Source organism: Corylus avellana, chromosome ca1 (genome assembly GCF_901000735.1).
Source record: "Corylus avellana chromosome ca1, CavTom2PMs-1.0".
In the NCBI taxonomy this organism is placed as follows: Eukaryota; Viridiplantae; Streptophyta; class Magnoliopsida; order Fagales; family Betulaceae; genus Corylus; species Corylus avellana.
The window spans coordinates 32879442-32907295 of NC_081541.1; the positions used below are offsets into that span (position 1 = coordinate 32879442).

The window sequence follows — 27854 nt, forward strand, 5'->3', positions numbered from 1 at the left end:
TATTTGTTTCAGAGAAAAATAATGTTGAAAATATTTTCAAAATGGTTATTTTATATTATTTGTTTGCAACCTTATAAATGGTTCAAAAAACATTTTTTTGGCTTTTGGGTTGTATGAAAAATTGTCAATTATTTCTTACATTTTCATATTTGAGACAGTGAAGTGGAGCTGCAAAGAGGTTGAAAATACAAGGCCTTCAAGAGTGTAATTGAGATTCAATGCAATTGTTTGTAATTTAAGCAAGCAATTGTGAAAGGACTCTTGTGGAACCCACTTGCCCGGACAAGTGTTTAGGCAATCCAAAACCTACTTGAGCAGCAAAAAATTGTTAAAGCAAACGAGAAGCGTAAATTATTTTACACCTCATGGCTTGTTAAGGTTATTTAAAACATTTTCAAGTTAACCAATATTTATCCGTACCAATCACTAATAAATAGGGAAAGCTTTAATTGTTCACAGCTCTGCTGAAATCGATAAGAAACTCTCTCTCTTTCTCTCTCACACACGTGGATGCGTGATTGAGATGTTCAATCGGACAATCCTGTGAACAAGTCTGTTACAATTGGATAGACAACCTGATCTTGGAAGCATTGCAATTCCGGAAATAAATCATAGCCATGGATGCACTTTAGGTTTGTCTTCCTGAGCAGTTCCACGGTCTAGATGAAACTACAATCATATAGCTGATAGACTACTAACTGCATTAGTGTCTTGTTTTTGGTCAGGAACATTTAAGGTAAATCCCTTCTACTATCTCTCCAAGGTAAGCCTGCAATGTCACTTTAAAGATATGCCTGGCTGCAATATCACCTTAATTCATAACATTTAAGGTAATCCCTTCTACTTTCTACATTGTTTTGTGAGAACATTCCTGTTACCAATAATATCTATATGTCTATTAGACAAGCAGTCTAATTCTTTCATCACAGAATATAATGACTTTGTTAAATCATTCTCTTTCTCACTTTTGTTTTCTGTTTTCAAAACAAAAACATTAATAAACAACCTAAAACACAAAAGACTTAAAATTGTTTGAACGGAAGTGTACTTGGGTCATCATTATCTATAAGACTCACTTTTCATAATGGAAGCAGAGTTCCAAGAACATCATACGCTCAAAACTCTACTTGCTTCACAAAAGCACAAGCACTAAAGATCTGATATTGAAGAACAATTTTGGTCAATCACAACCAAGAAGCCTAATGAAAGAAACCAAGGTATTCTCCATACAAATAAAAGTTTTCACATCATTTAAAAATAAAGTCCGACTGCAACAAGAGTATCGAGGTACTTCTGAATTTTGTAGAATATTAGCCGTTTTAACCGCAGATCAACAAGAATCATTACTAGTTACATCACAAAGATCAATACCACAAGTAAATCCCTAGAGAGTTAAGTATGTATGAAACACTGCAGAAACCATGCAATAGGGCTTCAGCCAAAAACAATAATTATTCAAGTAAAGGGAAGAAACCATCTTCTAACATTTTTCCCATGGTGCACAAAGCAATAGAAACTGAAACACCATCCCTATTGCCAAGGCGAACCAAGTAAAGAAATCTCAAGAGGACTAAGTTAACAATTCTCGTAGAAACCTCAGCAGCTATAAGCTGTCCACCATAATCCAAATGTTTCTAAGCAAATATGAAAAAATTGGTACAGTCCATCATTATGCATTATTTCTACTCCCAATGGAGCACATACCTCAATTCCAACAATAAAAAGAGCCCACTCCCTTCAGTGATGAGCCTTTGCTTCAGCTTTCTTTTGAGAGTTAGCCTTTGCCTGAAGGTGAAAAAATAAAAATATATACATAAACAATATAAGGCATATGTAAATGCACTTTGTGATATTGTGTAGACATAAAGAAACACGGCAAAGAAGCACAAGATTGACTCAAAAAGAAGCACAAGATTGTCGTTCCATAAAGCACAACAATAGATTATCATTCCATATAGCCCAGCAATGACTTTGAACTCAAGTGAAACTGAACCAAAGGCGAACAAATTTACACAAGAATGCATAAAGCAACTAAAAAAAAAAAAATCAGCAAGGAAATTGCTTTATCGTGATAAGATTAGAGAGTGACAGAGAATACAAAGGAAAGGGAAAGCCACAAAAATATCCTTCATAAAAAATCACCATATTAGTGCCTCATAATCGCTTGTGAATTCTAGACAAAAGTTTCATATTGAGCTTCCGGTATTACTGCTTTAGAGCAACCCATCAACCAATTGATAATAATAACTTGATTTGCAAATGGGAAGTTGTAATCAACAAGTTTTAGCATAATAGAACCAAATTGGACCCAAAATGTACAATGAGAGACTGGTACGCACAACACAAAAGATGATTAAAATTGAACTATCAACTACGGATTGAATCTACATTTAGTGATCGAGATCTTAACTCTAAAACTAAGAAATCTGATGCCAATGAAATTGATTGCCCACAAACAATTCAGGCTTATCCAACCGAAAGATAGCATTTTTTGCTTAAAGAATAAGAAGCAAATGATGGGGTACTATACCTTGAGGTACTTGAGCTTGAGGCCACCGTAAACGAGTCCAATAGAGAAGGCCGAAGCACGAGCCACCTATTAAGCCAAACCCCATAAAGATTTAGAAAAGTTTCAGAGATTCAAGATTTTGACTTTTTCTTTTCTCGGAAACCAAACAGAGTGAGACAGAAATGGATTTACCAAAGCGAGGGTGCTAGTCCCGGAATAGGGTCCTGGAGGCGGCGCCATCGGAAGTTTCTTCTTCTTCTTCTTCTTCTTCAGGTTTGTGCGTCAGTGCGTGGGTGGGAGGACCTAAGAATTGTAGCGCTGGCTCATATATCAATTGGTTGTTTTGGCCCTGACCAACTAGAAAACGCTTTTTCAGACGGCGCCTTTGGTTGTAACCAATGGGCGAGCGTCAGTTTAGGTCGTATTATATAAGTTAACTATAACTTAGTATTTAATTATACGGCTTAAATCTCACAATCTTAATTCTCTAATTTTGTATAAGGTTTATATCGGGTTTATATACTATGTCAAAAGTTGTTATTCATTATGTCGTATTTCAGGTTTTGGTTATGTTGATGCCTTGCAGTGGCAAAACTAGGATTTATGATGTAGGGGGACGGATTTTTTTTTTTTTTTTATATGGACAAACTTATATAAATACAAAAGCACATAGATACATATAATCTCTTTATATGCGAGTTTGTGCGTGTTTATATAAAATAAAAGCATAGAAGTATTACATTTAATCTCATAGCATCACAAACACACAATATTATAAATAACTAGCAAAATAAACAAGAAAAGCAATACATTTGAGTGTATATTCTTTTTTTCTAACAATTTCCTGAAGCTCCAAATAACAATACTAAGAGTCGAGTCAAACAATGGTAACTGATTGTTGGTTAAAAGCCACTCAAAGAACCCAAACCATTTTAACTTTTCTTTTTATATATTCAATCAGAATCTCAAACCAAATTGAGCTTCTAGTTAGAAGCGAACTAGAATATGAAAGGAAACAAAATGAATGGGGTATTTTAGGTTTTTTATGTTGAAAGAGGGGGTAAACTAAAAAAAAGAATTAAAAGGGGACACAATTTTTTTTTTTGCGGGCTCAAAGGAATAAATAATGGGTTCACAAATTATTTTTGGGACATGGATTTTTTTGGGGAAGTATGGTATATTTTAGGCAAATTTGTAAAAAATTTGGGGGGACAAACCATGGCTGTAGATTTGTCCCTGATGCCTTGATATATGACTATTTAAGTCGATCATAGTCCGATTCATTTAATTAAACAGGTCAAACTCATCAACTCTATTCTTTTAATTTCATATTAGGTTCATATTGATTACATAAAAATTGCCAACCATAACTAAACACAATGTTTTTAAATCGAGCCTTTGACTGTTTTAAATAGAATTTTATGAAAAATTATATATATATATATATATATATATATATCAATTTTATTACACTATACTAAAACATGGCAGAGTGTTGTAAGTTGTAACCCTTTAATCTGCCATAGTTTTATATATATAAAAGATTGAAGATTAAATTAATATATAAAAAAAATTAAACTGGTGTCTATTCAGTATTAACAAAAAAATAAACAAAATATATTAATTTAATCTTTTTAATATATAAATTTAACAATTTAATCGATATTCCAACATAATTTGTATTTATATTGTGAGTATATGCAAGATTGGATATATATATATATATATATATATGGGATGGGACGAAAAACACCTAGCTCGTATGTGGATAAATCAAAAGGGAGTTCATGTGGGGGCTCAAACATGTGTCGCCTTAATTTGTACCATTTTTGCTTGTGTAACTACCTTGTGCGGCCATTTGAAAGGATCAGGTCATTTGTTTGACCAATTTCCTATTTTATGTAATTATTTGTTCACTATTTTAGTTTGTTTTTGGTTTATTATTGAGAAACCCACCTTTTTCCGATTTTAAGATCACCTACTCTTTCTTCCTTTGATTCCTTTCGGATCAAAAGTAGTAAGAATGTTATCTTGTAACCTTTTTCCTTGTTCAATTGGGTCAAGATGGAACCATTTTAATTTAATAGTTTACAAGTTAGCAAGATGGACAATACGTGGCCCACGAGGGTAGTCAAGTTGGTAAGTGGGCATGCTCCATCCCTATATTGATAGTGTGGTTTCAAATTTTCGAATTCAACTTGTACTTTTTTTATATTTTTATATTGAATAACTAATTAAAAATTACTTTTTTATTTATTTTATTTTAGCTAATAACTTTTTTAAATGTACTATACATTTAATTATTATTTCTTTTATTTTATCTTTCAAACCAAACATTCCCGTGATATTTGATGAAAGAGGGAGGAAAAGAGAATAAAGAAAGAAAGAGTGGAAGAGATGAAAGCATTAGAATTTATGCATTGATGCAAATTACTTTTCCACATTTGGAGAAGCATTGTAACTCAAATACAAAATGCATTTGATTTAAAGAATCAAATTAACATGTTTTTTAGGCTTTTAGTTAGCCATGTTACATACAACTCTAAGGACTTATTTGGGTGTGTTTGAGAAGTCTAAAAGTACGTTTAACACTCAAAGTCCGTTTGAAGAAAAAATATATATATATATATTTGGTAAAAAAAAATTGAAAACGCTTTTAAGAGTTCAAAAATGACAAAAACACATTTTTGACAAATGCATTAAAATGTAGATTTTGCTAAAAAGTGTTTTTTGATTTAAAAGCTCTATTTCTCAAATACAATCTTAAACATGCTCTAAACCAGAGTGTTCGTGACTTATTGCATTGAATTTTTTTATTAGGAAAATGAAGGATAATACATAGAATCTCTCATTATTTGATAAATAAAATCACATCAAAAGATGGTTGTGTGAATTTGTATTTTTGTGCAACATGTCATAAGATGGAGAAGATAGTTGGGAGAAGAGTAAAGGTATTGAAGATGGAGAGATGGGGATAGGGGTGTTGGCTGCATAAAAGATCTTTTTTTCTTCTAATTTGGCCATAAAAAAAAAAAAAGGGGAACCTTTATATTGTGTTTGAGGGTGTGGTGGTGGTGCATCCTTTGTCATCCCTATGTTTATTAGCCATTTCTATTGGCCCATGGGATTTTAGGGTTCACTTTCGATAGCTGCACAGAAATTTCATCAAACTTGTACAACCACCTCTTTAGCCAGCCTGTTTATGCAAGTGTACCATACAATTCCTTGTTTGGCAAATCACTGTTGCCTTGTATAAAGTTTTAAATTTTTTGTATTAAAAAATGAAAAAAAAAAATTATTATTTTTATAATAATTTTTTGATAAAAAAATTAATGATTTGTGATATAAATAAAATAAAATAAAATAAAGTTACCAAACGGGCCACTCTTTCATACCATCCAAAATCGCATTTAGAATATATTACTATATAGCACCACAATGTTGACCATAAATATACCTAAAATCCTATCACCAGATTCAGTTCTACCCTTTTTGACTTAGTCCTTGGGATAGAAAGAAAATATCTGAGGTGACATTTATTCAAAAAATAACTTTTGATTTACTCCTCCTTTTGAGAAAAAAGATTGAAGGAGTTTGATGCCAATTTAATCACATATATGCATGAAGATAGAAAGATTTCAAGCAATTATATTATTTGGATTAATAGCAATTTAGATAATAAATATGAAACGGCCTCTATGAGGTCTACTTGTCCAAGCTAATTTTGGCAAACCCGCCCCCTATTCAGACAAGCGAGCCTTATACAAAACTTTATTATATTTGCTATTTATGTTATTAACAATTTGAGCAGTAAAATTGCTGGATATCCGAATCCAAAAAAGACATAGAGTCTAATAATTATAATTGGGCAGGCTAACTCCAAATTTACTTAACTAATGTTAAACCATCAACTGCAAAAATGATGTAAAGGACATTTCCTTTGATTGGACGAGGAACCTAAAAAATCTATTTGAATATTCCAAGGCAGGCTCCACTTGCTTTGATAGATTTAATAGATTCCATCTCGACAAATGAAACTCATTAGGAGCGATAATTTGTGTTTTTGTGTCGAGTTTAAATTAGATTAAGAGATAAATATAAAATTATATAAATTAATCATCATCTGACCCATTTAATTAATCAAATCAAATTTCTTTATCACAATATGTTACTTTCATATGTTTCGTGTCGAGTTTACAAATTCTATAAAAAATTATTTTTTTCTGGATCTTAACTCTCTCACGTAAGACAACCCTATTGAAGTATTCTAGAAGAAATTTCATTTTCTTCTCCTCACCTTGATCTTTGGCTACTTTTGTCGCAAAAGTCCTCCTCTAACCCCTCTTATTTCTTATCACCTATATATATATATATTTATATGAAAGGGGTAATCCATTTATTCACACAAAAGAATTAAAAAATAAAAGGCAAAAAATCAGCATGCCCGTTAACATCACAACTCATCACAAGCGTGTGAGATGAGATGGTCTGCTTGCTCACGGTGACAGCATCGGACCATCGTACGACCGCCTCATTCTAAAGTGTTGGACCTGCCGAGTGCCGACCACCCATAAAGTCAAGGTTTGACTAAGAAAACTCCAACCCCACTGTAAATATTTATTATTTATTTATTTATTTATATACAAAAGGTCACCGAAAGCCACCCTCTTTTTTTTTTTCTTTTTTTTTTTTAAGTTTTAATTTTTAATTTTTAATTTTTTTATCAGTTTTCCTTTCCTCTTCTGGCCCTCAACAATCACAAATTCACAACATATCATGAGCATAACCAAATTAGCATTAGCTGTTAAAATAGAAAAGATTTTTTATTCTTAGGAATTAATTATTCTGCGTATCTCAAAATTCTTGTGGTATAACTGAAATAGAGAGGATTTATTTTATAAATTTAGTAGTTCATATGTTGACATGTAAGTCATTATATATATATATATATATATATATATACATTATATCTTACCCATTTCAATATTTGAAACAGGCCATCAATGATGATGATTCAATGACCCAATGAAATTTTTAATTGATCAGAACATGTACTAGGGCTGTTGGTTTAAATTTTCGCAATAAAAAATTCTCACATATGTTTAATTAGTATTAGCCGCTATTAATTCTCATTGATGCCTTGGTAGGGTTGGGTCAAGATATGGCTCAGTCGGACTCTTATGCAGCTCTCAACGGGTAGGTGCTACAATCGTTACGTCCAGTTAGGAGCCACAATTGGTCTCACCAGCCTACTATTTTTTTTAAAAAAAAAAAAATTTAAAAAAATATTTGAAACAGAGACAATATTATCATATCTTAATAAGGATTTTTAGGAGATATAAAAATACTAATTTAAAAGAGAAAAAAGAAAAAAAAATGTAATTTTTATTGAAAATTTTTTCTAAATCAGTTTTAAGGAAATATTTTTCAACCCATTAAAAATAATATCAAATATCTATAAATATTTAAAACGCACTTACACTATTTTAAATAAATTGAAAAATATTTTCTCATCAGAAAATTTTTATTTTTATCTCACAGTCCAATTGCGTTTATTCAGTGCAAAACAACCACCGCTTTTGATTCTAATTTCCCTCAAACTCTTGAAACCTAGAACATATTAACTTCAAACTATTTTTCTATCACTGCTTTAAAAACTCTCTCCCTCTTCTCCTTCTCCAAGCTCTGTTACTGACTACCATGGCCGCCACCAATTTTTCCCCCGTCTCTTCCTCTCTGTCACAACCCACTCCTCTCTCTCGAAACCTACCACATACTTATCTCTCTCTGCCCTCCAAAACCCTCCCAAAACCCTCGTTCCCTCTCAAACCGCACTTTTACCAATACCCCACCGCCTCTCACCCCCACAAAGCCCCTCTCACGGCCTCATCAAAAAACCCTATCTCCGACTTTTTCCCCTCAAATAAACCGTACCCAGATGACCATTCTGTGGATTTCGATGACGACGATAAGCCGCGCGAAGAGTGCGGCGTCGTTGGCATTTTTGGCGATCCAGAGGCCGCTCGGCTCAGCTACTTGGCTCTCCACGCGCTCCAGCACCGTGGCCAGGAAGGCGCCGGCATCGTCGCGGTGGATAACGACGTGCTTCATTCGGTTACCGGGGTGGGATTAGTCTCCGACGTGTTCAGCGAGTCGAAACTCGATCAGTTGCCTGGAGATTTGGCTATCGGTCACGTCCGGTACTCGACGGCCGGTTCGTCTATGCTCAAGAACGTGCAGCCCTTTGTTGCAGGGTACAGGTTTGGCTCTGTTGGGGTTGCCCACAATGGTAATTTGGTAAATTACCGTTCTCTTCGTGCTAATCTCGAAGACACTGGTTCAATTTTTAATACTAGCTCTGATACTGAGGTTGTGCTTCATCTTATTGCTATTTCAAAAGCGAGGCCTTTTGTTATGAGGATTGTTGACGCGTGTGAGAAGCTTGAGGGGGCTTATTCAATGGTTTTCTTGACCAATGATAAGCTGGTTGCGGTGCGAGACCCTTATGGGTTTAGGCCTTTGGTTATGGGAAGGAGGAGCAATGGTGCTGTAGTGTTTGCATCTGAGACTTGTGCGCTTGATTTGATTGAAGCCACATATGAGAGGGAGGTCTTTCCTGGTGAAGTTGTGGTGGTTGACAAAACTGGGATTTACTCACTCTGCCTAATGCCTCATCCTGAACCGAAGCAGTGTATCTTTGAGCATATATACTTTGCTTTGCCCAATTCGATTATTTTCGGGCGGTCTGTGTATGATTCTCGCCGGAGGTTTGGTGAGATACTTGCAACTGAGTCCCCAGTTGACTGTGATGTTGTGATAGCGGTGCCGGATTCCGGGGTAGTGGCTGCACTTGGTTACGCTGCAAAAGCTGGAGTCCCATTTCAGCAGGGTTTGATAAGGTCACACTATGTTGGCAGGACTTTCATTGAACCATCACAGAAGATAAGGGACTTTGGTGTGAAGCTTAAGTTGTCACCTGTGCGAGCAGTGTTGGAGGGGAAGAGGGTTGTGGTTGTGGATGACTCAATTGTGAGGGGAACAACTTCTTCAAAGATTGTTAGGTTGATAAAGGAGGCAGGAGCTAAGGAAGTTCACATGAGGATTGCAAGCCCACCAATTATCGGGTCTTGCTATTATGGAGTGGATACACCTAGTTCGGAGGAGTTGATTTCCAATAGGATGAGTGTGGAGGAGATTAAGGAGTATATTGGGTCAGATTCACTTGCTTTTCTGCCAATGGATAGCTTGACGAAGTTGTTGGGTGATGATTCTCCCAACTTTTGTTATGCTTGCTTCTCTGGGAAGTATCCTGTTGAGCCAACAGAGCTTAAGGTGAAAAGGGTTGGTGATTTTGTCGATGATGGAATAACTGGGAGTCTAGAATCCATTGATGGTGGTTGGGTAAAAGCAAAACCAAAGTCAGAATTGGAGGTTGGCAGTGCCTAATGGCTGCTATACATTGACGGTTTTGTTCGTCGCAATTTGTCGGCTTTACAGTATAGATGCTTTTTGTGATCCCCAGTGCAGGATGTAGGGCTATCAGATATGAGATGTGGTGAGTGATAGATGTCTCCACTGATCTCTAATTATAGTACTATGCGCTTCCTCAAATGATATTTGGATTCTTAAAGCTAAGGCTTATACAATTTTGTTAGTCGTACTATTCAGTTTTGCATCTGACTTTTATTTGGTTTTTGATTTCTTGTTGATAGACAATGTTCTTTGACCTTACTAGATTTCTCTTGACATGGTTTTGTTATAAAAGGTTAAATCTTCCGTATCGAGATGTGCTCTGATATCAAGAGTTTTTAACTAAATCTTTCTAGTTCTTCCTACTACTGTCTTTTCTTTTGGTACAGATCTTTTTCAGCATTTTGTCATGGATCACTCGCTTTATGTTAGTAGGATAGAAACTTTATGTTATGAAACATGTATCTTTCAGTATCCTTGTAAATTATGGTCTTCTGTTGCAAAAGACTTGGTTTAAGCGATAAAAGGTTGAACCATGTGAGCCTATAAATATAAGAATGGAATCATACATCATTAGGAGACTTTGATGGAGCCATTGTTTTGGATGTGGCAAATACAGTCTCCTTTTTGGCCTCATCCGCATCAAAATCTAGCTTTGCATGAGTGCTCCAATTTCAAATTTCTGACGGCTTCCATCTTCCATATGATTTCCCTTTTCGTGAGATTAAACTCAACAATTTGAATTATTTCATTTTCATTGTCTTGATGGAGCTGTTGCATTGAATGTACAAGTTATCTGAGCTGTTTTTATAGATCATCAAAAGGTTGGTTCAGATCTGTTCACTGAAAAGTTTGGCACCAGGCAAAAATCTAAGAAACCATTTTAATTTTAATTTTATTTTAATTTTATTATTATTATTTTTTTGAAATGGATGATTTGGAGGGATTGCAAGATGGTTTCTTGCAGGTAATGAACCTGTTGAAAGAAAAGACACTCTTGTTAAGAGAGGATCCAAGATGAACATCCTGCCATCAAGATGTAGACATGGAAATCGACAATGATAATTGCACGAGCGTGCAAAGTAAACAAAATGATTTTGTGCAGTACGTGACAACAATGCACTAGTTAATTGCAGAGTAATGCTATATATTACCCCACATCTCCTTTCTATTTCTCAAAGTTTATGCGGCGTAGTCTTTTATAGCATTTAGTACATGGATATTAGTTTTTTAGTCAGAGGAATGATGCCTCATGAGTTTTTGGATGATGAGAGGAAGTTGAGGGGAGAAGGTGGTGAATAGAATTACTAGTTCATTGTCCCCTAGCCAAATAGCCATAATGTTGCAATCAGAGGTCAGTATTTTGACCGTCGAACAACATCGAAAGTGACTAAGAAACCGAGTATCCCGATAATGGCAATCCATGAGCCATATTGTTCGGTTTTCATCGCTCTAGAAAGCCAAATGTTAACTTGAAGTTTTATGTGATCAAGATACTAGTTTCCCAGCCTTCTTAATTATGAGGAAGCTATAGCAGTTCCCCTAGCGGTTTTCCTCGATCTGGATTCCTTTATCTCATAAGCTAACTCCAAATAGTCATCTTCGCTCATCAACAACCCTGTTTATCTCAAGATTCGAGGATCTCTCTTATCATCTCCGACATTCTTGACTCAATTTTAACTTCTTCCTCTTAGGAAGCAAGGAAAGTCAATAGAAGTACAAACTTCTGCACTTATTATGTTGCAAAATAGGCTGTAGCTAAATGTTCATCTAGCAGCATTCCGATCTCTTCCCTCACCCTCGGGGCTCCATCAATTCTGATTGTTAGTGAGAAAGACCTTCTTGTAGTTGTAGTTGTTCTTGATTGACTTTATTTTTCAGTTTTATTTACATGTCGTTTATCGCTTTATTTGTAATCGTCGTTTTTGTAATAAGAAAAGAAGAAAAAAAAAATACTAGTTTCCTAATACATGAAAATTTCTTAAACTCAATTTATTAAATATATTAAATAGACGTTTGTTTTAATATGATTAAAAGTTGTGAGAAACTTTGCCCATTAGTATATTTCATATTCCATTGATTTGACAAATAAATCTTTGCTTATTCTTCCATTGATGTAACAAATAGATCTTGGCTTATTCTAGCGATGCTCATAAGCCATTTACACCCTTTATGTCGACATGTCAACTCTAAGTAGGCATAAATATAAGATCATATAAGTCAATTATAAATCAACCTATTGAATTATAATCAAACCCATTTAATAATAAACTTTCAGTTGCTAATTTCGTGTTGACTTTATTTTAGATTTGCTTGTCATAAAAAAAAAAAAAATTGTCAACCCTTATGTCAAATGTCGAATAAGTCAATTATAATTTAACTAATTTAATTAAACAGATAAAACTTCTTAATTTTAAATCGCTAATTTCGTGTTAGGTCCATATCAAATATCAAATTTTTAAGTCATACAAAAAAAAAAAAAAAAGGCCCACTTTTTCATGTGGCAGGTTGAGCAACGTCACCTAATTGATCCGCATGCTAGACAACTAGAGTTCACAGGCGTCGGTTATATTGACTGGTAAGCATAAAAGTCACCCAAAAGGGCCAAAACAGAAGAGAAATCTAATCCAGTAGCGTTATACTAATTCAACTCAAGAAAATTGCATGTTATTGTCTCCCGACAAAGTTACAACGTTGTCACATGACCAATTAAAGAGCTTCAAAATTTAGGTAGCCAATTGACGAACAGCCTTCAAATTATTGTACAGATATGTCAACAAAACTTAGTAGGTTACATGCTCACCTTCTTTTCCCTATTATTCAAACACTGAGCAGTAAGTGCAAGATTTCTTTCAAGTATATGCCATCACCTGGTTCTAACACCGGCATCCAGAAAATAAATAAAAAAAAACACCCATGGTGTTGAAAGTAAAAAGTCAGCCGTTTTCCGCCCGGTCATAAGCATTAGATTTATGCTTTGCTGCAAATGTGAAGCCATCCGGAACCTTGCCGAGCAACATCTCGGATATCCGAATCTGCACAAATGAAAAGGAAACGTAACCAAACTTGTAAGGGGGTCAAATCGCCCGTTAACCGCTAACCGCTATAATCGTTAACCACTTAACCACTTAACCGTATTAACCGCTAACTGCCTAACCGCTATAACCGCCTAGCGGTTAGCGGTTAGAGGTTATTGGGTTTACAACGCTAATCGCATTTTTATATAATATATTTTTATAATTATAATTATAATAATATCCATACATATAACATAATCACTTGATCATTAAATCACTTTTTTTTTTTTTTTGATAATTAAATCACAATTTGAGTATTAATATATTATCACTATAATTTATATGATTATATCACATGATCAATTGATCATTAAATCATTTGATTATATAATAATAAATTATACATATATAATATGACATAACTCATAAGTATACTAATTCATACTAATACAACAATTAAGTATCTAGAGACTTAGTTCCAATGTATGTTATAAACTTATAAGTCTATATATGTTATAAATTATAATTATACATATATGCATATGAATAATATAAATGTATAAGATCAATACTTAATCATATGATTCAATGACAATTCAAATACTTTATTCAAATTAATCATATTATTAATGTACAATAATAATGTGATTCGTATAATATCAAATTAAGTAATTGACATTAGATTCAATAATGTGTTACTTATAACCACAATTGAAGTATTAATGTATTATCATTCTAATTTATATGATTATATAATAACAAATTATACATATATAATATGACATAAGTCATAAGTATACCGATTCATACTAATACAACAATTAAGTACCTAGAGGCTTAATTCCAATGTATGTTATAAACTTACAAGTCTATATATGTTATAAATTATAATTATACATATATGCATATGAATAATATAAATGTAAAATATCAATACTTAATCATATGATTCAATGACAATTCAAATACTTTATTCAAGTGAATCATGTTATTAATGTACAATGATAATGTGATTCGTATAATATCAAATTAAGTAATTGACATTTGATTAAACAATGTGTTACTTATAAACACAATTGAAGTATTAATGTATTATCATTCTAATTTTAGTAATATTATCACTATAATTGATATGATTATATCACATGATAAATTGATCATTAAATCATATGATTATATAATAATAAATAATACATATAATCATATATAATATGACATATAATCGTATATATCATATGTTTATTTGAACTTCTTTGATATGTTGTGTTGAACTTTTTTAATATTTTTTTTTATATGTTGTGACAGTTGTGTGAACTTTTTTTATATGTTGTGTTGAATTTTTTTTTTTTTTTTTTTTTTTTAAGTTAACCAATTATAATTTAATATTTAAGGAATTTGTTTTTAAAGTACAAGTAAATGTAAATTTGGAGTCAAATATTTTTGATTTTTCAATACGAGCTCTTTTTATAGCAATTGAGCCTAAGAAAACACTAAAAATACAAAAAACAAATAAGGGTAAAAAATGGTACAGTAAAAAAAAAGCCCAAACACTCCCAAAAAAAGCCCAATTTTGAAAAAGCGGTTAGCAGGTAGTTACTTATTTTACTAACCGCTAATCGGCGGTTAATAGCGGTTAGCGGTTGCAATTAGTGAAATCTACTAATCGCTAAGGCAGTTACGGTTAGTAGTTATTGCTAACTGTAACCGCAATAACCGCTAACCGCTAACCATATTGACACCCCTACAAACTTGAATGTCTAGATGGTTAATTGTGAAACAAATGAGCAATTGTAGAAGTGCATACCCAGTCGGCTGCAGAATCTGAGGCCATTAATGTCTCAAGGTCATCACGACCGGAGAAGGAGGGTGGGCGCCAGTTCAGTTGTTGAGGGACGACATCTAAAAGACCAACAGGTATGTACCTACAAGTATAGCTAAGCCATTCCAATAAGAAACGCCTTGTCGTCTCCACTCCTGCAGACAGAAGACCCGGCAAATAAAGACCAAATCTAATTTCATAGAGGAGCTGCACTCTCTGATATTTCTTTTTAGGTACACGGGAGATGTATTGTTAAGAGCAACTAAATCTACCTTTGGGGCCAATCAATATTACTATATGACAAATCAGGATTACAACTCCATTTAGTGCATCAACAAGATAGAACTATTACTGCCAATTCGAGAAATAAGATATACCTTTCATGTCAGAACCCCAATGTTCAAGGCCAACACGTACAAAATCCTTCAAAATATTTAATCGTTCCCCAGAACTAATGTCCCAGTGCCTCTGTTCCTTGATTTCAGTAAATATCCAAGGCTGCAAAGCACAAAGTTTCATATTTACATTTTTTAAGTCAACTTTCTTGAAAGAAAACATAAAATTCAGCTAGCTTCCAGATGTTCGTGTGTGTTAGGTTGGGGGGGAGGGGAGTCAAAGCTTAAAAATATGCAAACCTTAATGAGTGCTCCTCGAGCAATCATGCATGTAGCGAGCTCAGGACAGTCAGCTTTGTGCCTGTTCCAGTCTAAATATGAGAGAACATCCCCATTTCCCAGGACAGGCAAAACAGCAGGAGCCTTTCTAGCACACTGGTATATGTAGTCCCAGTTAGCAAGTTTGCTGTACCGTTGCTGACGTGATCGACCATGTATTGTTACCGCGCTAGCTCCCCAGTTGCCAAGTTCTGTTATTAGTGAATCAATGCGATTTTTTCCTTCAAAAAAACCAGTTCGCACCTGGAGCAACCAGGAAAAAAAAATAGTATAATGCATCTTGGACAAGCTTGATGAGGGAAAAAAACAATAAAAGAAAGTTTAAATCAGTTCAGCAAACTCCAGGTAGTAGAAGGGAGCATTGGCCATCACAAGCAATTTATAATTTTAGAAGCAGAGAAGAAAGAAACAAATTGTTAACGCATTTTCCAGCTAAGAGATGCTAAAACGGGTATGTTTATTTCTCTACGGAAACTAACACAGGCAACTTGATTCACATTTACAACAAGAAAAGAGAGGGGAAAAACTACATAAATCTTAAACCAGCACCTTGAGAGTTATAGGTTTGTCCACTGTGCCAGAAGCTGCTTCCATAATGCTTTTTATCCGCATTGGTTTATTAAGAAGAGCAGATCCAGCACCCTTGTCCACTACAATATCAATTGGGCACCCCATGTTTATATCAATAAAGTCCACCGTGCATTCCTGATCTATAAGTTCAATGACCCGTGCCACTGTGTCTGGATATGCCCCACATATCTGTACGCCAAACAAATCCTCAGAAGAATGTCTCCTCAGCAGGGCCCATTCTGAAGCTTGACCCTATTCCACAAGAAAAATGCAACCAAAACATAAAAATGGGTCATGTCAAAGTTCAAGTATGAAACACAGAATATAATACGCCATGAATCTGAGTGGAACCCTAAACAAAAATGAGAAGAAAAAGGGGGAAGAAGGGGAAGGACTATGCCAAGTTCTTAATGCAAACTAAATATTTTCCTGCAGAATAGAAGTTGGAGAAAACAGCTCTGATTTCCTATACTGGGAATTCTATGTTGACAATCAATACTCTGGCTACTTGTCATGGCAGAATGACAAAACTTCAGACGTATACCTAAGCATCCCTTAACAGATAAAGGACAAAAATTAAGATTTTCAGTACCACTTAAAACTGCATTAATATTCCATATAAAATTTAGGAAGAAATAATTCACTAGGGTGTCAACCCCTAGTGACAAGATTTGTTCATTTTGAAGTGATATAAGCAATTAAGCAGCAAAATCAGAAGCCAGAGCAATATAGAGACCTGCAAAAGATTTGTACACATTGCCATTTCACCGCATGTTACATCCGCTCCTAACACTTTGCAAACCCTTCGGAAAGGAAGATTCCCAACAGTGGTTAAAGGTGCAAGATACAGCTTGTCTCTAAAATCGATAAGCTTCTTTTCACGTGGGTTTAATTTCATGCTTCTATCAGCTTCTGGTGGTATAATATCAGTGCTAGCTTCTGGTTCAGTTTGTGTATTGCTTACACCAATCAATTTCTCCATGGAAGTCACATCTGTTGCAACATATTTAAGCTAAGTCACCTAGATCTTAGATGAAGTATATTAAACACTGGAAATGATTTTTTCAAAAAAGTAGGAGATAAAAGAAACAAATAAACAAGTGAACTACTGGAATAAAAGCTAAACCTCCAGTGTTGGCTTCAGCAGAGCTACAGTTTTCATCAATTACAGATTTTTGTTTCTTCAGGGGTTGTTCATGAGATTCAATTGTTCCAGCTACACCGTCCAATTTAGTATCTGGGACACCGTTCGCTTCACTACAGCCATTTCCATCAGTCACATGACAAGCACTTGTAACAGTTTCGTCAACCTTCTCATTTTCCAGCACTTTTATTTTTGACTTCGCCTTTACCTGCAAGACATTTCAAGGATAATGTCTTAAAATGAAATGCACTGAAATTATACATCTATTTGTTCTTATCAAAAAAAAGTAAAGAAATTATACATCTATTTCTACCATAAATTTTACGCCAACCAATGAAGTGTTCAGCATAAGGAAAAACCAGAAATAAAAAGGACATCAAGAATTTACTCAAAAACATTAACACAAGTAAACCCAACCAAGCAAAATGAATCTTCTCTCTTTCAAGTAGCATTTTCGTAGTCCATTCTTCTCTGGTCAAACTCCTTAAATGAAGGAATTTAGATTTATGGCCATGTCACCAGCCCTTTCTGTAGCCTTGGTGGTCATTGGTCATGGGACGACTCTCAACGTCAGAAGTTCAAGGATGGGTAAAAATGATGTCCAAAGATTCTGAATCTATTTTAATGATTTGTGCTGATGTCTACAAGAAGGCAGTCGAATGATTCAATTGTCCATGACATTTTTCAGTGACCCCTAGGCCCATCAACGAATTATGTTTCAACTCCAACTCAAAAAAAATAATAATAATAATAAGAGACGATTGATAGAAAGATACCAAATAAAACACAAGATAAGCAACCAAGGAAATCAAAGTACTACATACAAAAGAGAACCAGAAAGCACATAACTGGTTTAGAAAGAAGATAAGCTTCTTCAAATGGTTTATATCCTATGAAGTAATTACATGCTTGCACACAAACACGCACGTGGAGAGACAGACAGACAGATAGATGCACGGATAGTGACTATCAATACCAGGAGCCCAAGAGCTTTAAGTTTGGCATCCGCCTTAGGAAAGCTCATTTTATTTTTCCACAAGAGCCTTTGAATATCTTTGTTCAATCCATTGACCTCGAAGTTTTTCTTCCGAGCATCCGAACCTCCAGCGAGAACACCATCTTTATGTGTTCCCGAAAACCTACATGCCAAACCATAGGGGCACGGCTCTTCAGCATTCACGAAAGGACATTCTCCCTCAAGATCAGCCGGTTTCTGCATTCAACAACACCCCATTGAATCAACAATCCATCATAAGGGTGAAAAATTACAAATCGAGACCACAGACAACTAACACAACTGCAATCAACTCAAAATCGAAATGCGCATTCTACAAATTCTACTACCTGGTCCTTAAACCCCTGTAAGTCGTGGCTGAAGCGGCAGCTATCGTTATACGGACACGAACTAACATCTCCGGTCTTCGCTATTAGAGGACAGATACTTCGCGTGGATTTTTGTTCCTGCAAAGGTTCGGACACATCTCTATTGTAGTCAGGTAATAATTCCGTTTCTTTTCTTTTTTCTTTTCTTTCCAAACAGTCAATGATATGCGTAATCTCAAAGCATACACATAGTTTATACACGCGCGCACACAACCATTAGCTCCCATACATCTTGGATTCATCGCATTTCAATTCAGAAACTTGAAACACACACAAATACAGAGAGCGAGAGAAAGAGAGAGGACCTGATGGCGTTCACGTTTGAGCTGGCGTTTGGATTTCTTCTCCTTGGCGGAAACGACTTTAGTTTGGGAACCGGTGTTGTTTTGGAGACCGGTAGAGGTGGAGGAAAGTCTGGGAGGTGGAGGACGAAGGAACTCTTTCTTCACGGGAGCTATGGCCTTGGCCGCCAGCTCTTCTGGCGTTGGCTGAGAACCGTTAGAAAGCGGTGGCTGCGTCGAGAGCTTCACCGCGTCCACGACGAGCTCCGCCGGGGACTCGTCCATGGCGTGGTCGAGTCGACTTGGAGCTCAGTTGCTATGTGTGAGAGTAGACCGTTCGTGCGTCACTCTGTTCTGCGTACTGGGAAGGAGGATTAAAATGATAAAATTATTAGGGTTCTTAGGTTTTAAACGACGACGTAAAGAAGCAAAAATAAAAATGTCAGAAGTGGGATTTGAACCCACGCCCTCTCACGAGGACCAGAACTTGAGTCTGGCGCCTTAGACCACTCGGCCATCCTGACTGCTCAATGAGTTTTTTATCCACTTATAGTATTTTAAAGATATTCGTAAAACCACACTTTATCCTCTTAGGATCTTACAATCATGCCTAGCTGATGGGTAATTAGTTCTTGATTCTTTTTTTTTTTTTTTTTAAGGAGTAATGTTCCTAATAAAATTATTTGGGAAAAAATAATAATAAATGTGATATATGATTGGTCATATAATCGTGGTTACATAGATAATTTTTATGAAATATTCTTAACTAATGGTATAAGAGGATTAGCTCAATTAATTTATTTTTTTAATAGATGGACGGTAGTTGGAGTCGGCGGTTCTCCTAGGAATTCCTGGGGAAGAGGATCAAGTTGGCCCTTGAGAACAACTTAATGCACCATCTCCCTTCAACCCTTTAAGCAAAATGCGACAAAAGGAAGGAAAATTCATGGACCAACCACATCGTCTCCACCTGGGTTGATGGGCACAACTACATCAACCTAGTAGGATGGCGTTAGACAAGGGCATAATATGTAGGGGTGAAAAGATGGTTATAATATCATACTACACATGACATTGTTTCTATATATATATATAGGCGGTTAGCGGCGTGGTTAATAACCGCCCGCCTTTTCACCCCTAATAATATCTGGCATTACTCTATTTCTTTAACAATGACTGATTCAAGTATTCATAGGCATTATTACGTCAGCAACATGGAATATTGGTATAATAAAAATGTGGTTTTAAAATTAAGGGCCCGTTTAGTTTGCGGAATAGACCCCTGGAATGGAATGACTATTCCTATGGAATAACCATTCTTTTGTTTGGTAAGTGTGTATTCATAGGAGTTATTATCATGAAAATCACTAATCCCTTACACACATGAATAGTCATTCCTCTAAAAACTGAGAGGAATAGCTATTCCTCAAAGAATGGACAAAGTTTTCCAAAAAAAATCATTTTTTTTAAAAAAAAAATTTCTCTCTAACTTAAAAAGAAAAAGAAATTTTTTTAAAAAAAAAATTGTGGGTGGCCGGCCACCCACATGAGGAACAGGGGGTGGCGTGAGGCCCTCGACATGGCCCTCTGGGGGTGGCCACCAATAAGGTTTTTTTTTTTTTTTGGTTGAAAAAATTAGATATTATTTGAGTTTTTTAGTAATTTTGGTTTAATTCCAATAATGAAATATGTGTTGCTATCAAACAAAAGAATTAAAATAATTATTTCATTTCGACATCTTCTATTCCCAGTAATACCTATTTCTTTTTCTACTGGAATACTTATTCCACAAACCAAACAGGGCCTACGATTCTAGATTACTCCATAATTTGGGCACAACCCAACATGGGTGCTAATGATCCAAGTTTTAAGTCCAAGACCCAACCCAATGTCACATGACCATTAATGTTAGTTTGAACTTACAAGGAATGTAGAAATGTTTGGTCATTGGTCGTTTTTCATGGTTACAAACTTATAAGAGTGGCCAAGGGTGGCCAAGGAATGAGAGCGAAAAAGAATTGATTGAAGCTGGACTCATGAAACTCTAAATGTTTTAGTCTCTCTGAAATTTAAAGGCACCAGGAGATTATAATAGGCACAAAATTTGCTTTGACAAGTTTCTAAATAAAATCTTCCTGACACCCTTTGGTTGGGTGAAGTTGGCCATAACATTACAGACGTAATGGTGAAAATTGTTTTTAAAAATGTTCTCATCGAGTCTATATTTTGAGAAAATATTTTTTAAAAAAAGTACACATTTATTTTGAAAAAGTTGAACGGATATAGAGCCTTATTTCTAAATAAAAATTAAAGAAAAAATTTAAGGGTGCCAACGCGATCACCCCTCCTCCACGGCCACCCTAATATGTTTTTTTCTTTAATTTTCATAATAAATTAGCTCTTACATTTGTAAAAATTAACCACCTATTTTATCAAAATATTTCCGCAACAAGAAAGATTACAGATTTTTATTTTGTATTTTGAGTTGTTTATTATTATTATATATATAAAACATAAAAACAAGGGTTAAATACTAAATACCCCCTTAGGTTTCGAAACTTTATTTTTACCTCCCTAGGGTTTCATTTTTATCACAGGAGATTCTTATGGTTTTGATAATAGACCAAGTTAGTCTTCCGTCAGTTGACCGTTAGTTGATTTAACGGAAAACTACGTGGATTAATCAAATGTTGACACGTGACACCTACTTAATTTTTTTTTTAATTAAAAAAAATGTATTTAAAAAAACAAAGAACAAAAAAATTGGGGGTGGCCAAAACCACCCCTAGTACCCATTGGGGGTGGTTTCGCCCAACCCCTTGGTGCCGGCCACCCCCTTGGAGCCAAGGGAGTGGCTTCGGCCACCCCCAACCACCATTGGGGATGGTTTCGGCCACCCCCAAAGCTCCATGGGAGTGGCCGAGCCACCCCCAAATGGCCAAGAGCCACCCCCAATTTTTTTTTTTAAATACATTATTTTTAATTTTTTTTTTTAAATTAAGTAAGTGCCACAAGTTAACATTTGATTGGTCCACATGATTTTTCGTTAAGTCAACTAACGAATGAGTAACTTGGTCTATTATAAAAACCACATGGACCTCTTATCATAAAAATAAAACCCTTAGAGAGTAAAAATAAAGTTTATAAAGCAATTTTAACTCTAAAAACAAAACACAAACTTTAACAACACTTCTCGGCAGTTTGTCTTATCTAAAACTTTGATTGCAGTTTCAGTCTTTTTTGTAGAGGTGTCAACCCGGTCCGGTTTTCCAGTTTTTGGCCAAAACCGGAACCGGAACCAGGGTACCCCGGTTCTCAATTTTGAGAAACCGGAACCGGAACCGGGACCCGGCCGGTTCCGATATTACCCGGTCCGGTAACCGGTTTTTTTTAAAAATTGATTTTTGGGCTTATTTTAGGTATTGGGCCTAAAATAAGCTAATTTTCTTTTTATAGGTTGGCCCATTTTTAAAAAAATCTATTAGTTTATTTGTCTAAATTAAAAGGACTTTGTTAATAATTAAAAAATAAACCTTAAAAAGTCCAAAAATCCTAAAAAATCATTGTTTTTGCCTATTTGGGCCTCGGAAATAAAAATTTAATTTTTTAAAATACCCTAAACCTAAACGTAAAAAATATTAATATATATATAAAATGGAAACCCGGTTCCGGTATTCCCGGTAAAAATCAGGTACCAAAAACCGGTACCGGAACTGGGGTACCCGGTTTTTAGATTTTTCAAACCGGAACCGGAACCGGGACCCCGGTTTCCGGTTTCCCGGTTTTCCGGTTCCGGTACCCCGGTATTTTTTGACACCCCTACTTTTTTGAGGATAGTCAAGAAGGTTGCCGAGAAAAGGTCAAAAGAGAAGCCCGTGATTGGATGACTTGATTAATACGCAATGGTCAGTTACTGAGGCATCAATCAATCATAAGCAAGAAAGAAGACGAAAATTCAACATTTTGAATTTTAATTTCCTCGCAAATGAATGGCCTCCACTTGGCCATTATAACCTTTCATTGGAGATTCATTTGTATTGCATATCTATCAAGTTTTGCTTATATCAGTAAAAGCTTATCCCAATGAGTAGAAAAAAGGTAATAAAAAAGAAACATCATATTCTTTCCTGAAAGAAACGAAGAGTGAAGAGTTTTTAACTCTTCTAATGTCTTACATTCCAAGGTATCTTCCAGAAATAAAACATACAGATTAGTGTTGAGACTTGTATATATGATTTCATAACATAGTCCGAGATGGACACACATTGCAGGTTGAATACATGATTAACAAACCTTAAAGACGTCTGTTGAAGACAAGTATGATAATGAATGAATGCATTGAGCAACAATTACTGAATATTAAAGGCTAATAATTTGATAAAGATAAAGAGCCACCCAACTGACAGAAACCCATATTTCACAACCTATTGAAGAGACTCAGGTTTTGAGGTTGTGCCACCATTCTGCTTCTGTGACTGAGGCTGCTGCTGCTGCTGCTGTTGCAACTGATGAATGTTGAGCTGGCTAGACTGCTGCTGCTGCTGCTGCATCAACTGGAACATTTGAGGGTTAACGGAAAGCTGTGGAACCATGCACTTAGAAGGGTGCTCCCCACTCAACTCTGCTGTTGCAATCTTCAACCGTTGGACCTCCGCCGTCAAGGCTTCATTTAAAGCTGTCCGATTACACCACAAGCAGGAAAAGTAACATAAGCAGTCTATATAAATGCAGCAAGTTTGGTGCTGATGCAAATTGCATACTGAAAAATAAAATTTTGACATCAAGGGTAGAAGAGAACTGAAAATGGAGATTCAGAAAGAAAACTAAAAAAATAAAAGACACCCACGACCGCTTTCTAACCAAGTCAACTGATTCAGCAGACTGTTGGCCATTCTCAACATACAATACTATATTGAAAGCTTAAAACAAAGAATGCACATAGAAAGCAAATCTTTTTCCTTGGTTACATAAGCATTAGGATGTTTGCAGAAGGATGAAAAGTAATGGCTCTTCAAGCGACTGATGTATACTTTTAAATTATTCCAAAAATCTAGCTTAATATGACAATTTACTCTGTCTAAACAACCTGGGACATGCTACATGAACGTTCATACCATCCAAGTTTATCTAGGGTCAAAAATATCAACTCGTCTAAGCCTTAATCTCAATTGATTTCAGGTAGACGTATCGACGGTAATATCTAAATTATAAAAATTAAGCCCTCGTGTGTTTTTCTGCAATCTCAACAAATGCTCTTTCTAGTTTTTCTCTTGTCATCCTAATACCATCACCTTGAGCCAAGTAATCCAATTCCCAGTTGCACTAGTTTTTCTTACTCATGACTAAACCATGTTTAGATGATTCTCTGTTCTTGTTTCGCATAGGTCCTATCCCATGCTTCTAACAATTATAACCACTTTCTTATGTTTTCTAGTTTCCTAACTATATCCAACGTAGTGCTCACTTTTGCTACATCAATTTTAATACTTCTTTCAAGCATATAAATAGTTCATCCTAGAGATTTCTTTCAGAACACCAACTTTTACATAAACATTCCGGTATCTCGCTTTCCAGAGACCTCATGTTTTCTTATTAATTACTTACCAATTAAAAATGACCCCATTATCAATTTTTCATTTCAAGCTCATTTCTTCCTTATATTTAAGTATCTAGGGGGGGTGGTTCAGGTCCACGTACATTAAAGTCAAGTTGGTTGCATCAAGGAATAGAGGAACTGATGGATCAGAATTTGACACGGTTAGACTTTCTATATGGCTGAAGTGCCATGAAAAATCTGATAGATCTTGCTGAAATGAACCAAATAACAGAAATGAAAAATGGTAAATTCCGAAGCTCTCATCTCCCAATCATAGTGGATACTGAACAAGTATCAGATACTTTCACTGAGAAAACAGTCCTAATGTTTATCAAGTAATGGAGCCAATGTAGGTGGCCAACATAAAATACCATTACCAATTCAAATGAATGTAAAGCGATAAAAGATATTTCTGCAAAAATAGGAACAAAAACAATAACCAAAAAATAGGCGAGCAATCACAAGAAGCAACTACCAAAAATTACTTCCAACACAAGATTAAAGGTGTCAACAGTTGCTCACCGTGAAATCTATTATCCAATGGAGAAAAACAAAAGAAGAAGAGAAGATATGTACCATCTCGGAGTTGTGCCTGTTGTTCCATTGCTTGAAGACGAAATTTCAATTCATTATTCTGGTTTGTGAGCCCAACAGAATCCCTCTGCACGTAATGTAAGAAGACAAGGGAAAGAAATTTAAGAAATAGAAACTAAAGACACAAGGAAAGAAATATCAACAGTTCAAGTCCCCCACCTGTAATAATGTAAGCTGTGCAGACAATGTGGTAGCTTCCGTCTGTAGAGTCTGTACCTTGTGTTCCAACTCTGAAATGTACCGCATCTTCCGTTCTTTGGAACGAGCAGCTGATTGCCGATTTGCCAAAATCCTATATTAATCAACCACCAAGGTTAATAGAATACAGAAGTAATGCTTCTGGTTATTTATTCAGTTGACCATGCTGAGCTTTACTGGATGAAGAATGCCATACCTTTTTGCACGCTTTGGGTCAGTCATTGCAATCTCAGAAAGTTTTTCATTTGCCATAATTTTCTTCAGTTCTGCCCCACTAAACTCACCATTTCCAAACTCCAAGCTAAAGGCAGCTGAATTACCATCAATCGAATTGCTGGGTGACATTTGTCCGGGACGAGTTCCGGGTGAAGGTGGCACTTTAGGTGACTCATCGTTGAAGTTCAACTTCCCCATGAAGCTATCCATAGAAACACTCCTGTAGTGTCTGGTGGTTGGGGCAATATCTCCCCCTGCACTTCTTTTGATCCCTTCCCTCTTCTCAGCTGAAGAATTCGGACCTATTCTCTGCACACTGCCCCCACTTTCATTCACACTGCTTTCTGCTTCGTTATCACTGCTATCACCTCCATTAGTCTTGGTCCCACTTGCTCTACTATCCAGGTCCTCACGATTCTCATTACCAGTCTTCTCGTCTGTACCCGAAGAGTTCAACGCATCGATATTATCCAAATTCATATATGCAGAAAAAAGATCATCAACAACTTCCCCTTCTGACTTCCTCTCACCCATACCTTCTGCATTGTTATCACCGCCTTTCTCCCAAGTTGATTCCCTTTTAACCGGCTGAGCCGGCTTTGCTGTCCCCATATTCTCCCTACCAGACACTGACCTCTCTAAAACACCCGAACCCCTCAACGGAACAAGCTGCGGCGAAGATTGCATCACACTTGAAAACCCAAAAGGAATATCACTATTAGACCTTCTATGTGCTTTCCGAGGGGGTAAACTCTCCCCAACCCGCATAGAATCAGCCCTCATATAAGGCGAGGGAGGCAACAATGAATGCGAACCCGCATTTCGATCATCCATGGACACATCGGTCGACACTGCATCCGAAACCGATGTGGACGAGGAGTCACGAAACATAGGCGGGCTTAAGGGGGGCAGCGAATCAAGCGAGAAAAACGACGATGGCTGCGATAAGGATCGCGAATGAGTTGGTCCTGGGCTAAAATTCTGCGAACCCATTTGCTGGACCGGCCGGGACACCGGGATCTGAGAATATGGCGAAATGGGTGGGATCTGGTGGGGGTGTGAAGGCGGTATGCCAACTCTTTTGCTACCATCTCCACTAAAATTTTGCTGAAAATGGCGGGTACGGTTCAGTGAAGGGTTCAATTGGGGTATATTGAGGTGTTCCATGGATAAAGAAGGTTGCTTTAGAATGGAAGATGAAGAAGTTCCAAATGAAGATTGAAGCCTTTGCATCATATCACCATTAGCCTCTTCAGTGTCACCCATTTTGCTTTTTTCCTTCAAAACCCACTGCTACACTATATAGAACTAGTTCTTAGATACTACTATGTCCTTTGAAAAGCACAATAAACTACCACTCCACAGTCTTAAAGCCTCAATTCAAAGCCTAAACAAAAACCCACTCCACACCACAAATCAAATTTGAACAATCTGCACATAAATACAACAAAAATCAAACAAACCAAACCAAAACAGCAAAACCAAGAGCTAAAAATGAAATTTTGACCAAGAAATGTAAGAGTACCCTTTTCAAAGCAGGAATTTCCAGAGACCAAGAAGTTGCTCGTTAGAGAATTCTCCGCCGGCAACGCCGCATTTAAGCTTTTCCGGCGAAAATGTCGAAGCAACAGAGTCTCTCTCTCTCTCTCCCTCTCTCTCTCTCTGTCTCTCTACAAGAAGAAGAAGAGCTCAAGAAAGTTTCGCTCTTTTTCTGTCTCTCTCTCTCTCTCTCCAAAACGTCGACGACTACACGGATTTCATGACTACAACGCGTGAATTTAATAAGAATTTCATTTGGGGCGGAATTTGCATTTCCTCCGCATTTCAATTTCATTCCGACTTCATTTCTCTCTCTCTCTCTCTCTCTCCTTCCTCCCTCTCCCAATCTCCGCAGCTTGTTTTGCAATTATTTTCTCTCACAACTCGTTTTTTTTTTATATATATATATTTATAAAGTTTGCCGCTTTCACGCCCGCGTTGAAGCGCGTAACTTTTACGCGTTCTGTTTGTTCTCTCCTTTATAGTTTTCTAGTAAGCAGGATTTATAGGAATTCCCCTTTTTTTTTTCTTTCCATTTTTGTGCTTTTATTCTATGAAGATTTTAGGACCGTTGGTTTGAGTTCTAATGGCTTTTATCTTTTATCTAATTATCTAATTTTGCAAACAAGAATTATAAGTTTTAGCATCAAATAAAAAGCAACCTAGAAAAAAAAAAAGTTCCTATTAAAAATGGGCTAAATTTTCTAATTATAATCCTTTTTTTGTTCTTGTTATTAGTTTTGTCAATTATTCCACATGGATTATCATCACTTGGTAATGACATTAGTTTTTTACTAAACACTAATGACTTTAGTCATCCTCCTCCCTTGTATTGCTTAGAAGA

The 27854-nt window shown here is 35.9% G+C and overlaps 3 protein-coding genes and 1 non-coding gene across 4 annotated transcripts; 1 reads left to right on the forward strand and 3 right to left on the reverse strand.

Moving 5' to 3' along the window:
- The first annotated feature begins 8098 nt into the window (after positions 1–8098).
- LOC132174721 (amidophosphoribosyltransferase, chloroplastic) lies at positions 8099–10344 on the forward strand. The gene has a single exon (XM_059586373.1). The coding sequence runs from the start codon at positions 8210–8212 to the stop codon at positions 9953–9955; it is 1746 nt and encodes a 581-aa protein (XP_059442356.1). The 5' UTR covers positions 8099–8209; the 3' UTR covers positions 9956–10344.
- Positions 10345–12596: 2252 nt separating this feature from the next.
- Positions 12597–19240, reverse strand: LOC132174712 (tRNA-dihydrouridine(47) synthase [NAD(P)(+)]-like). The gene is made up of 10 exons (XM_059586361.1): positions 18892–19240; positions 18548–18664; positions 18180–18416; positions 17186–17411; positions 16796–17052; positions 16039–16311; positions 15451–15732; positions 15193–15313; positions 14801–14970; positions 12597–13014 (listed from the first exon to the last, which is right to left on the reverse strand). Exons 1-10 carry the CDS (start codon positions 19150–19152, stop codon positions 12916–12918), a joined length of 2043 nt encoding a protein of 680 aa, XP_059442344.1. The 5' UTR covers positions 19153–19240; the 3' UTR covers positions 12597–12915.
- A 67-nt stretch (positions 19241–19307) lies between these two features.
- On the reverse strand, positions 19308–19391 carry TRNAL-CAA (transfer RNA leucine (anticodon CAA)). The gene has a single exon. It is a non-coding gene; the product is annotated as a tRNA-Leu (tRNA).
- Positions 19392–22966: 3575 nt separating this feature from the next.
- On the reverse strand, positions 22967–27232 carry LOC132185736 (bZIP transcription factor 29). Its single transcript, XM_059599515.1, has 5 exons — positions 26997–27232; positions 25452–26902; positions 25217–25349; positions 25040–25124; positions 22967–23542 (listed from the first exon to the last, which is right to left on the reverse strand). Exons 2-5 carry the CDS (start codon positions 26735–26737, stop codon positions 23292–23294), a joined length of 1755 nt encoding a protein of 584 aa, XP_059455498.1. The 5' UTR covers positions 26738–26902; positions 26997–27232; the 3' UTR covers positions 22967–23291.
- Between the last annotated feature and the right edge of the window lie 622 nt (positions 27233–27854).

Coding starts and splice junctions, on each gene's coding strand:
- LOC132174721 (XM_059586373.1), top strand. CDS start 8,210: ATGGCCGCCACCAATTTTTCCCCCGTCTCTTCCTCTCTGTCACAACCC.
- LOC132174712 (XM_059586361.1), bottom strand. CDS start 19,152: ATGGACGAGTCCCCGGCGGAGCTCGTCGTGGACGCGGTGAAGCTCTCG. Junction 15,314..15,450: donor CTCGAGGAGCACTCATTAAG/GTTTGCATATTT, acceptor TGTGCTTTGCAG/CCTTGGATATTTACTGAAAT. Junction 14,971..15,192: donor TTGGGGTTCTGACATGAAAG/GTATATCTTATT, acceptor TTCTGTCTGCAG/GAGTGGAGACGACAAGGCGT.
- LOC132185736 (XM_059599515.1), bottom strand. CDS start 26,737: ATGGGTGACACTGAAGAGGCTAATGGTGATATGATGCAAAGGCTTCAA. Junction 25,125..25,216: donor CACAGCTTACATTATTACAG/GTGGGGGACTTG, acceptor CATTACGTGCAG/AGGGATTCTGTTGGGCTCAC. Junction 23,543..25,039: donor ACAGGCACAACTCCGAGATG/GTACATATCTTC, acceptor GTAATCGGACAG/CTTTAAATGAAGCCTTGACG.